Here is a 13,610-nt window from a genome sequence, read left to right as displayed (position 1 = left end):
CATAAAAAATACAGCAGCTAAACTATGATAATACATGTAGGTCAAATCCGTGAACAAATGCGTTTCATTTCACCTGGGTCTGAGATGATGCAGGGACAATCAACATAAATATTATTTGAATATACAGTTCTCTTAGTTATCTGGGGAATGGAGGTAAAAAGAGATCCTTTTCTAGCTCCATGTCTGGGGTAAAATGTGGTTGCTCAGAGACAAAAGATTTACTCTACGCAACGTAATTTATGTAAGGGAATATATTTATTGAACATTGCAGCATAGATCGTGTCACTTTATAATGAACTGTGCATACTAGTATACCCGACTTGAATACGGATTCCAAGAAGCTGCCTTGTCACCGGAAATGAATTGTTTATTTCACTTTACACTTTACACATAAACGAAAGATTAGAACTATCTACATTTAATGAACGATTTACAGTTGCTGTCGTTGAATAATCAGTCAAATTAGAATACTAAGCTCCGCCAAGCCCATGGTTAGTATTCGCCAATAACAGTTCGATGACAATTGTTTGCTTCATTGTTTAATGGTGGAGTTAGTCTGTCTCTTGTTCACTAACAGTCACACACTGTTAACATCTGAACGTGTGAATAATTTTCTGTCATAAATTCAGACAGCCATGGTAAATATTTTATTTTACGTCAGTAAAAATACGTGGTCACGCCTGTAAAAAGGAATTCCCGTGTCACGCGCCGTCGATTACGTGAAAACAATAGAAGGCTTCAAAAGTAGTCACACCTCACAGAGGTGTTAAATTTGCCACAATGGACACGAAAACTACGATGGTTGTTACTGATGTAGTTCGGACACAGAGCACACATTTCCGAGATAAACCATAAACACGAAGTCATAGAATATATGAAGAAATAAAGTACATGTTTTGTGACGAGTTTCTCTATCCCTGTCGTGGGCAAGAAGTTTGTTTAACCGCAACCCGGATTGAAACACACAAAAAAATGTCTGGCGTTGCTTGACCGGGATAGAGGGGCTGTGCATGGAACTATAAACCATGGAACTATAAACCCGTGTAGTTATCATCGGTAAAAACACGTTAACTCGCTAAACAGGAACTCGTGCATATGCGACCCAACGTTCAACAAACGTAATTTCGTTCGCTGCTCAATGGCGCCATGGAACTATAATGATGGCGCCAAGAACTAGATACAGATAAAGGGAAATGAACAGCCGTCTCCTGGTTGCCGGGACGCCGACTATTTTGGGCACCGTAGCTGCGGTTTCACGCACCTCTGTTGATACTTAGTACTATTTAAGGAACGCAAATCGCGGAACTTTTCTCTAAACTACGACGTACTCCCACTCACCCATGGAGCTAAAAAACATTTTTTTAGCTCCACGACTCGCCCCAACCTAGCATTGACAAATAAAGAAACACTTGCAACTCAAATACGGTCGTTATCGATGGCCACAGACCATTGTTACTACCCGTTAACTGGCTAATTGGGTGAATTTTGCGCCTGTTTATCTGGATGATATAGGGTTTGTTAACGATTACATCAACTGCTACAAACAATCAACACAGTTACTAAATATTCCGAGCTTCATGTTTCAGAATACACTACATCATAATAATACAGTCTTGTATGTCGTCAAACTATTCTCTAAATGAGGTATTCACGTTTTCTTTTCTCTGTTTTAGCGTCTTAATTTTCTCGTAGCTAACAAGTTTGTCAACAATTTTTCTGTTCCTAAATCTATGGTGAAAAGAGTAGAGAATACAATTTCGGATGTCAGAGGGTTGTCCAATCAGACTGCGCGAATTGACGGTCTCTAAAGCTGGTCTCAGACACGGTCTCATTCCCGGTCTATGTGGCATCCGAGTCTCTAAATCGGTCTCAAACACGGTCTCAAACGGCATCTTCCTCTGTGGGAGAGTCTCAAAACTGGTCTCAAATGCCTTCTAGAGGGTACCGTACATACCTCTGGATATCGATAATAAGGTGGTTTCACATTGTAAAATAATGGAGGCTTTTGTGGAGGGGCTGTGGCTTAATTTCGAATCAAAATATTCGGGCGGTATAAATAAATCATAGCTTAGAAGAGGGCTTTGATGAAAGGGCGGTGGTCTTTGTTCAGTACGTGTTTGAATTTTATGTAAGTAAACAACGTGTTGTATACGTCGCTATAAGTTCTTATAAAACACGACGCGGCGCGACAACCATTGCATTTTAATCCCAAGGTTAGGTGGCCCATGGAGGTAAAAAGAGCCTCCATGGGTGGCCTAACTACAGAATGATCAAGCGCTAGATTGCGTAACCGCAACTATCATTGACCATGGAGGTATAAAAAGATACCTCCATGCATTGACTAAATTAGATTCGTGAAATTTGTTTTTACAATTGCAACCAGGATGGCTGTGAGAGATGTCAATTAGCCTGCCGCGGAAACAAAACCAATGGTTGGTATATATTAAAGGAAAACTAATTTCTCAATGGTTATTCCAAAGACAGCATTGTAGAAACATAAAGCAGAGACTTCAATTTAAGACACTATTCCGATAATGCAGACTACCTTTTCGTCGAAATGTGCTACGTACATAAAGGAAAACTCCAAGAAACAACACGCTGAGGTCCGGCGTGTTGGACACTTCTGACGTAACCAAACTGCGGCCTAAATAATAATGTGTGAAAGCGAAAAAATAACTGACGTCGAGACACCGTGTCCACTTCCTGTTATACTGTTATCTGCATTTTCTGAATTTGCTTTGGCATCGATTTATAACTATAAATCGAACATGTATACCTTCCTTGTTACTTTACTGAGTAATTATATTTAAAATGACAAAAAATTAGGTTTGGACGTTCCGGTGGATGGACGTTTCGGCCAAGGGTTTCAATATTTGAAATTCGCACCTATCGTTATACGTGTAGGTATCAGTTACTAGTATTTCAAACAATAAGTATGATTTTTGTGCCATTGAAAAAATGGTATATGCTTGTATTTTGTGCATGTATTTATGACCAATTTCAAGAATAAGAGTCGTAACTTTCGTAGGTACAAGTATCATGACTCTTCCATACATTTCACTTACGTTCATTAAAGTGCCTGTGCAATGCCCACCCTCACGTTTCCCATTTTAGATCTGTGTCCCACTAAAAAAACTAAAAAACGCCAACATCCTTTAAAGTGCCTGTGAAATGGCTGCTATTTTCACGCCTAAAATTTATGTTTCTAAGCATGAATTATTTTTTTAAGTGAAAAAATGTGTTTTAAACTCAATCTACGGCAACTTTATTTTTGTGTATTTTAAAACGAGGCTCCTCATTAGCTTCTTATTTACATACAGAAATTCCCCTTGTGACGTCAGAAGGGGAAGTCGCATGGCAGCTTGCATTGCCGATACGTGTAAATAAGGCAAATTTCTTGTGCAGTTTTCTCGTCTTTGACTAAATTATCACTTATGTACTTGTTCGTCGAGGAGGAATGGACCATAATGAACACATAGTATCATTTTTTGTTGCATGGGGTTGAGTTAGATGCGAAATATGTTCGTTCTGGTGTAGCTGGTCACCGTGATCGTCACCGGCGCACGTTTGTACACTGTCGCTGGACAAAATAGGTTACTAGGCACGTCACTACACTGTTTTATTTCATCGATCGTCTGGGTAAAACTTTCAAAATTAAAATAAAAAAGAACATATTTTGACATTCTAAACATTAGACTATAGTGATCACTATAAAATAATAAAAAAAATGACAAATCACAGTTACTAAATAAATGACAGCCGCGTACAAATAAATTGAAATTTTGTTGAAATAGGTGAACGCGTCGGGTCACGACGAGGGCAAATGCGTTAAAAGCGGCGTTTAATAACAAAAATAATCGAGATCGACACACATACAGATAAATTCAGAGTGGATTCGAGTTAGCGTGATCCATGGCGTAATTGTCATAATTATAACATCATATTAAAACTTTATTTAGTGGAAACACATTGACCAAGCCCGGATTCTTATTTCATCAATTATTACGCAGATCAAGCTGCAAGCATGGAAGTAAAAAAAGAACAGAGGTGTGAATTCGAAATTCAACACCAATCACCAAACGATTCAGAAACTTTTAGCCTTCGAAAATGAAAACAATTAGCAGTGTGTAAGGGCTGTGTAATTTCCTGTTTGTCCGACGCTTCGTTTTCGTGTCACTGTCAAAATTATTGCTACTTTTTACTTAACAGGGACTAAATGGTCTTTATAAAACGATAATCAAGATCGCAAAAACAGTCAACTCATTTGAACCACTTGCCGTCTCTCTCTTCTGAAATTCGCCTCGGTGATCATGGTCCGGAATCTATTTCTTTCAAAAGCGTTGCGCCAGGTTTATGTTGTCGGCGTTTCTCTTTAAACCTAGTTTTTTTTTCATGGACGAGGACAGTTTTTCCAAAAAAAGAAGAAGCTGAGGTTAAGTGGCTTTCGTGCACTGATGCATGGAAGGTCCATGACTGATATCGCACTTTCGGATCGATTAGAAACGTGTGAATACATACACTATGACTATACGTTTCACTGCAACTGCCCATAACACAACATCTAAAAACTTTCTCTCTCTCTCAAAAAAAAAAAAAAAAAAAAAATAGACAAAAAAAAAAAGAAAAAAAAAAACGCCGACCGAAAAATGTATATTGTTTAAAAGTATACTGAATGACCAGTGTTATTACGGCTCAGGGGTATGACTTCCTCTCACATTTTGGCATTTGGTGGCGCACTTTCGGCGAGAGTCGGAAATCCGGAAACAGTCGACCGTTTCAGGATAGGTGGGCGTGGCTACAACACGAGAAATATCTCAAATTTACTTGGATACGAGTAATCATTTTCAGCAAAAAAATCAATAACTGCCCATTTCAGTGGGACACAGATCTAAAATGGGAAACGTGAGGGTGGGCATTGCACAGGTACAGATACAGGTACAAATTTGAAGGGCACTGGTCGTTGCGCAGCGCGTTTTCGTACTTCATGTAATGAAGCAATGTTTACACGTGTTGTATACGTCGCTATGAGTCTCCTATCCAACAGGACGCGATGACCACCGCCCTTTGAACAAAAGATTTTTTTATTTTATATGCTGACCAAAAAATATCAGAATAACAATGTTTTAAACGTTTGTAAAATTAACATTGCAAATTTTGAGAATGTGTTTAAGAGATGCCGCGGTGTAAATAAACATTGCAAACATGGTCTGTTTCGTTCGTAGAATTTTTGTTTTGTTTATTTTGGCTCATAAAAAAAACGTGCTGCATTTGTTTCTGTCTTTGGCATATTTCAGAATGATAGATATTGTCCGGTCGTATTTTTACGTATTTAAGGATCTGTTTATACCAACCGAGTGCACAGTATTAATTTCACCCAACCTGTCTAATTTCCGCTTTATTTTGAAAATATCGCCCGCTGCGCGCATTTTAATTCGTGGTTTTGGCATCGTTATTTTTGGGAAAACAAATCAATATTTTCTTCGTTTCTTTGCCCTAGGGAGTTAGCGTTGTCTTTATCAAGTAACTGTCTCGATAATCATTGATGAAAGGAGAGAGCACTCCTGGATTCAAACGGAACACAGTTCGGCTCCTTCGACATGTTAAACAAAAAGTCGTAGTTCAAGTTGAGTGCGCGAATGATACAAGGGGGCAAGGAGGGTTATTTTCGTTCAACGTAATTGCAATATTTTTTTGTTCGTACAACGGAAATTGGAAAAATAAATTCCGTAATTGTGTAATCACAGGCTAGACGTACGACGTAATCAATCAAATATTTTTATCGTACACTGTAAAAATGTGTCATTTTTCTCGGTACGTACAAGAATTTACATCCAAATTAAAAAAGTCGTAAAGAATAATCCAGCGAAATTACATTTTCGAAACTGTGAAATGACTAGATGACACAATTCATTGCAAAATTCAATTATCACTGTAAATTGTAAAAACGTCTTTTTTTCCTTGTAAATTGTAAAAGGCCCTTTTTATTTCCCGTTTCCCGTTTGTGAGAAAGAACAGACTGAAGACGACGCCTGAGACAACAAACAGCAGTAACACTCAACCACATCCAACGCGGAAAACAGTCGCGCTACCAAAGATCAAATTACAAACCTTTTCCGGTAATGTTTTAGAATGGGCAAGTTTCTTTGATATCTTCAAGTCATCCATTCACTCTGACACTACCTTAGATAACATTCAAAAGTTTGTTTATTTACGAAGTATGTTGAAAGATGAAGCCGCAAGAACTCTCGGCGGTTTGACGCTGACGGATGCTAACTACTCACACGCAATCGAGCTACTAGAGGAAAGATACGGACAAAAGCATCAAATTATTGACGCCCATATGACTGCGTTATGGAATCTTAGTAAACCCGTGGATGACGCGAACAGTTTGAGACACTTCTATGACTCACTCGAGAGTCACGTCCGAGGACTACAATCGTTAGGGAAGGATGAGCTTACCTATGGCGAACTTTTAGTTCCTATGATACAAGAGAGAAACTACCTCCAAGCATACGCAAGCAGATTGCCAGAGATCATGGTAGTTCAGCCTGGACTTTACCTGACCTACGCAAAGCAATTCTACGTGAAATAGACACACTGCAAGCCGGTAAGCCAATAGACGGTTTATTCACCATGAATGATACATTGCAGCCGGAATTAACCGCTGCGTTTCACACAACAGCACAGTCAACGGAAAAGAGACCGCAAACTTGTCCCTTTTGCAAGGGTACGCACTTCGCATCGAACTGTACGATAATTGCTGATACACGTAAGAGACTGGACATTGTTAAGAAAGATCGACTTTGCTTCAATTGTTTCGGTAAGCACAGAGTTTCTGAGTGCAAATCGAAATACTCGTGTCGCGTCTGCAAGAAACGCCATCATACCGCTCTACACTACGACGCGAACAAGCCTGAACGGTCATCTACATCGTCAACTACTACTTCTGAAATCACCGTGACCCTGACCAAAGCTAACCCTTTGCTAAATAAGAAAACCGCCATCGGACCCGTGCTGTTGAAAACCGCGCTTGTGCCGATATCAGTCGGGAACGGAAATCCTATACGCGCTGTTGTTCTTTTCGATGAAGGGGCAAATATGACATTCACAACAGAGAAATGTGCCCGAGAGTTGTCCGCGAAAACGACACGCCGCGAGCACATCAAACTATCAACATTTGGTGACAAAACGTCCAATGTACGCGCCATGGCATTCACTGAGTTAATCGCACATGAATTGAATGGAAATACCTCGACGATCGACGCAATGATTATACCTGAAATATCTTCGGACTTGACTAATCACATTTCCCAGGAAATTCATAACATGAGCCATTTGAAGGGATTACATTTCGCTCATCCAGTTTCTGATGATGAGAAACTTCCTATTGATATATTAATAGGGGCTGATCAATATTGGAATTAAGTTGGATCTCAAGTAATTTCTGGTATGGTCGGTCCAACCGCCGTTTCCTCCAAATTTGGATATTTGCTCTCCGGGCCCTCTGGAACTACTAATACAGTGGATTCTAATGTACGTATGCTTCACGTGATTTCCACTCCGGACAATTATGTTACCAAAAATACTATTGTAACGGAAAATGGCCGCGAAATTGTTGATAACGTGGATATTCAATATACTAGCCGAGGAGACGACGCAAAAGTCCAAAATGTGTGGGACTTGGAACTAATTGGAATTAAAGAAAGTCCGGAAACTGACAAACGTATGAGCTACGAATCGTATAAAGACACACATCTGAGGGTCGACCAAGGAAAATACGTCGCACGACTACCATGGAAAGAGGATCACCCACCACTGCCGACGAACTATAGTGTTACTGTGAACCGTACACGTAACATGATTCGCCGACTAACACCCGATGTAATCAAAAAGTATGATGACATCATCGCCGAGCAACGACGTCGTGATTTCATCGAAGAAGTTAACGAAGACGATACAAGTATCGGACACTATTTACCGCATAGAGCGATAAAAAAGGACTCGGCAACTACACCCATTAGAATTGTGTATGACTGCAGTTGTAGTCAGGGTGCTAGCTTTCCGAACTTGAATGACTGTCTACAAACCGGCCCATCGTTGATAAACCTACCTGATCTACCAGCCATTCTACTACGATTTCGCTCAAATAACATTGCATTAACGAGTGACATTGAAAAGGCCTTTCTGAATGTTAGATTGGAAGAAGACGAGAGGAAATTCACGAAATTTCTGTGGCTGTTAGACGCGTCTGACCCAGAAGGTAAATTCATAACATTACAATTTAAAACAGTATTGTTTGGCGCTGTTTGCTCGCCGTTTATCTTAAATGCGGTTATAAAAACGCATTTAGACGCCAACAACACACTTTCTACAGCCAAAACATTAAAGAACAATATTTATGTTGATAATGTGATCGATGGTGTTGATACTACGGAAAATGCCATAAAATACTATAAAGAAGCCAACAAGCTAATGACGACGAGCGGATTTAAACTCAGGGCGTGGTCTTCTAATTGTGAACAATTGAACGAACTTTCCAAACGCGACAACCTCAATGAGCCCACCGAAACTGTGTCTGTTTTGGGAATGCGATGGTCGACAAAATCGGATAAGTTGACCTACCCCAAAGTTAATAATGTACCGCTATTAACTGATCTAATTACGAAACGCGACGTTGTCAGTTTCACTTCCGCGTTATACGACCCGATTGGTTATCTAACTCCAGTCCACGTTAAAGCCCGGTTATTCATACAGTTGTTATGGAAACTCGAACTAGGCTGGGACGAACCGCTTAACTCAGACCTATGTTCATGTGGATGCATATCGCTGAGGATCTAAACGATGCAAGAAATATTCAGGTAAAACGTCAATATTTCCCTGAAGTCAATCCTGATGCCGAGTTCGAATTACACGCTTTCGCCGACGCCAGTCCCAACGCATATGGTGCGGTGATCTACCTAAGATGTGCACAACAAACTTCCTTTGTGATGGCGAAAACCAGAATCGCGCCAATGACCGAAACTACGCTACCAAGATTGGAACTTATGGCAACATTAATTGCTACACGTCTCAGTAAATATGTCCAAGATGCGCTATCTGACACATATAACATTACTAATTTCTATTTGTGGTCAGACAGCCAAATCACGCTTCACTGGTTAAATAGTGACAAGAAACTGCCGATCTTCGTGAAAAATCGTGTGGATGAAATTTGTGAATTTCAGTCTACTAGGAAATATTGTGCCACCGAAGAAAATCCCGCTGACTTACTAACCAGAGGGATTACCTACGAAAACCGGGAAAATTCTGATTTGTGGTGGAAAGGTCCATAATGGCTACCAACAACAAGCGATTGGCCGAGTTGTCCTGCCTTTGATGCAAATGTATTGCATTCTGCGATTGAGCCAAATGAAACTGATCTAATTAACCCACGCACGAGAGGTGGGGTCAATGAACTACCTGCCCACGATGTTGGAATTATCACTACTCCAGCACGGGAAAATACTATTGATAATCAATCGTGTGTTACTAATCCTACTGATCGGGGAATTCATCGTATTATGGATATTTCCAGATATAACGATTTGGACAAATTATTACGTGTGACCAGCTATGTGCTACGTTTTATCAACCGGATTAAGTCTAACGATATAAACACTGGAATGATAACCGCTGATGAACTGAACCGCGCTGAAAATATGTGGGTCAAACATATTCAACGTCAATACTACGGCGATACAATCCAATCCGTTAAATTTAATTTAACTCGATGTGCTCCCATCGTTCAACAACTGAATTTGTTCGTGGACGAAGATGATATACTCCGCTGTGGGAGTAGAATCCATAATGCTGCATTAGATTTTGTGACGAAATTTCCAGCATTAAGGTAGCGAGAAGGGAAATTTTCACTTTTTTTTTATTTTTCAAAAATTGATAAAACGGTTACTTTAGACCTTGATACATCACCCCAGGTTTACAAAAGATCGAAATTGCGAAATAACGTTGCTCAAATTAGTGTTTTAAAACACTAGCATAAAAGACTACAACTGCCGTTTCGTGGATATTTGCATAGTGTTTATCTTTGGAAGGAATTAAATGATAAAATCTTATCTGTATACTCTGTTGTTGACGATTCTGATATAACGGGTGATAAGCTTCCAGTTGCAAACAATGCGTGTTTATCTAACGTCCATTGTCAGCATTATTGTCAGTCGAGACTTCGTCGGAGAAACATGGTCATACAGTACTCATTTCGACCAACCTTCCGCTTTTACATCGACCGCTTATCGCTTAATTTCCGACCACGCGGTCTTGTCCGATCGGAAACAGACCGCATTTTAATCGCGTTTTTTTCGCTCGCTCGTTCATTGAAAACATTGACCGCTCGCCCAAACACTGAAAACTGGCACATGGGTGGTCGAAATGGTGGTTTTGATAGTAAAGTGTGAACATACAACTAGTATTAACTATTATTACATTCTGAACGACACTTCAAATCTAATAGCTGTATTACACTTGTATCGTGAAAGCAACTGAACTGGGACCTCTTGTTACGTGTCAATGTTTGTCTTCTTTCGGCTGATTGTCACGGTGTTGATCGACGCCCTTCCTAAACTCAGTATGGAGAAACCAATGGGGATCGACATTCCAAACAAACAATCGAAATTATCAACGAAAGACGAGATTTTTCTAGATATTTACAAACATACTGTCATGACAAACATATGTAAAATTAACAAATACACAAAGAGGTGTAATATTAGATTTTATTTTAGGCTTAGAAATATTTTCTTTCACTCAGCCCATGCATGTAACTGCCATTTAGCTTTACGGTCCTTCAGCATCGGGGGAAAACAACAATAATTATACAAAACACATTGCGAAGACTCAACAATCAGGAAAGAAACCCCAGACAACCATGTCGTACTTGTGTTGAAATACATTTTGTATTTCACGTCAGAATATTGTTTAAAATAAAATATTCAGTCCAAGCCAAATCGAGGTCAAAACAATAAGTATAGTATAGTTAAAACAATAAGTATTTGAACTTTTGTCAACTGTTCAACATCTATAAAAAACAGAAAGACAATTATAAGACAATGTGAACCTCGGAAATTATTCTGTTAGTGCGATTTTTAAATGCGCGCGAGCGAGCAGGTGGGCGGTGATATTTCGGGGTTTGCGCGGTCGAAAATAAAGCGGAAATTGTCCGGTTGAATTCAACAAGCGGTCGCAAAAGCGAGAGAAAAAGGTGATTGGAAAGCGGAAGCGGGCGGGAGGTTGTGCGAAAGGAGTATTGTAACTTTGCACAACTTTATTTTAAATCGTTTTATTTTCCAAGTCAATATTCTATTTTACTAATACATTTTTTTTCTAACGCAATGGCGAAGAAAAGAAAGAAAGCGTTGACAGACGAGGCAAAGAAAAATCTGCCACTCAGTGTCGCACTCTGACACAGCAATTTTTTTTCAAACATCGGCCATTTTGTTACACCATGAAAACCGTTTTATTAGATGTCTTATCTGAGACACTTGAAGGATTAGCTTGTTTGTAAACTGTCAGCGTGTACAGTGGGACAGTAATGTTTGTCAGAGGATTATCCCTCGTTGTTCGTTTGCATAACAATGGAAAACCCGAACGTTCCTGGAGTACGGACTCAAATGCCAGCAGTTTTCTTCATTTTTCACGCTCGAGCTTGAAATTATTCATTATCTGACACTCTTTATGAGTTCTATGATATCAGTGGTTAATATGTTTGGCCATTTTTAGTGTATATTTATAATAATGCAGCAAATCTACAGTGTTTTATTAACCAAAACTGTTTTTCGCGTTTTTCTCGAGTTGAAGTTTTGATCGAGAACGACTCATTGGGAGGGCCGTCAAATCAAGTGCGTTCGGACTAGGACATTCAAACTCTCAGTTATCGTTCAAAAGATAATGATGGTGCGAAATATGTCTGGGTTTTTAAAGAAAATGCTTTGCCACAGAATAATAGTCTGTTAAAGGTGCCAAGTATGAAATAATTTGGGGACAAAAAAACAAACCTGCACAGAAATCGGAATAATAGGTCTTTTGATTATCGAAGACGCATTTCAATGGACTTGATTACGGACAATGCATAACTTAAATTTCACCAGGAAATTCCGCAGTGTGCTCTCGCAATCGCGTACTTAGTCATTTTTACAAGGTTCGCCATTTTTGATGTCACGTGATAATTATGTAAACAATGTCTGTCCAGTTTGTGCGAACTTGCACCTCTATACTTAGTCTTTTGATATATATATACTAAATTACTGTTCTGAACGAGACAACAGACAGAGAATGTTTTATTTAAAAACGTCACAAAACCTTCTCGCTACCTTAATACCCTCGCATCACAAACTAACGGACTCGATCATTTGGAAAGCACACAATCTGATGTGTCATGAAGGAGTTCAATCTACAGTGACGCATATACGGCAGAAATATTGGATACCTAAAATATGGATTATTGTGCGTAACGTCATTCATAAGTGTGTGAAATGCAATAAAGTTACAGGGAAACCGTACGCAAACCCAGTTCAGGCACCGTTGCCGAGTTACCGAGTGAACAATGTCCCTGCTTTCACTATAACTGGTGTAGATTTCACGGGAAATCTATTTACGAAATCAGCTGATGGAACACGCGATAAAGCGTACGTTTGTTTATTTACTTGCGGGCTGACACGTGCGATTCACCTCGAACTTGTGCCTGATTTGTCAACAAAAACGTTCATGCACGCATTCAGAAGATCTGCTGCCATGCCAGACGTTCACTTCCAAGTCGCATGTTGTCTGATAATGCATCGACCTACATTTCCGCGGCTGATGAAATTCGCACACTATTTGATACACCGGAAGTCCGAGACTTTCTCGCTGCACACCGAGTGCAATGGACTTTTATACCGAAACGTGCCCCGTGGTATGGAGGTTTTTGGGAGAGATTAATTGGGCTAACAAAAAATGCTATTAAGGTAGCAGGATAGTTTTTTTGCATGAAAAATGTAAACACCTATAATCGGAATAAATTTTACAAGAAACCATACAATCTATATATGTTTGGAAAGCTCTTGACTTGTATTTTCCTATTATTAATATTTTGTGAACATTGTGTTTGTTTTAGCGTCACGTGATTCTGAAAATCAGCGGGGCTGATAATTTAACTAACGTGAATAAAATTTTAATTGTCATCTCTACAGTCATTCATGCAATCAAAAACTTTACACTGTTTTGAAGTAAAGGATATGAAGTTTAAATCCGTATTTCTATTTTTTGCATTAAGTTTTTTTTTTTCTTTCCGAAAATCACAAATTTCCAGCACGTTTTTTGGTGTTAAAGTTAGAGTATACCGTTGGTTTGCGCGAGGTTTGTGAAAAAACGCAATAGAATTTTGCAAATATGCAAATACGGATACGAAGCCAACATATCAAAGAGTAAGAAAAGCTAAACGGCGACATCGTAGCGCTATTCACTGAAACGCCATTTAAAAATAGGTCAACGGTAATTGCCAAAAACCGAACACCGAGAAATCGGCACTTTTATGATTTCAAACTTCAATCAACGTTAACTCCCGTTTCAGCAGCAAAATTTAC

The 13,610-nt window shown here is 39.3% G+C and overlaps 2 protein-coding genes across 2 annotated transcripts; both read left to right on the top strand.

The window, feature by feature from the left end:
• Positions 1–6,633: 6,633 nt before the first annotated feature.
• LOC146739503 (uncharacterized) lies at positions 6,634–7,425 on the top strand. The gene has a single exon (XM_085502829.1). The coding sequence runs from the start codon at positions 6,634–6,636 to the stop codon at positions 7,423–7,425; it is 792 nt and encodes a 263-aa protein (XP_085358955.1).
• A 24-nt stretch (positions 7,426–7,449) lies between these two features.
• LOC146739502 (uncharacterized) lies at positions 7,450–8,838 on the top strand. Its single transcript, XM_085502828.1, has one exon. The coding sequence runs from the start codon at positions 7,450–7,452 to the stop codon at positions 8,836–8,838; it is 1,389 nt and encodes a 462-aa protein (XP_085358954.1).
• Positions 8,839–13,610: the final 4,772 nt, after the last annotated feature.

The sequence above is a fragment of the Saccoglossus kowalevskii genome, chromosome 8 (genome assembly GCF_978046115.1).
Source record: "Saccoglossus kowalevskii chromosome 8, keSacKowa6.1, whole genome shotgun sequence".
Taxonomy (NCBI): Eukaryota; Metazoa; Hemichordata; class Enteropneusta; family Harrimaniidae; genus Saccoglossus; species Saccoglossus kowalevskii.
The sequence above is the reverse complement of the archived record's forward strand: the minus strand, read 5'-3'. Positions and strand labels throughout refer to the sequence as shown.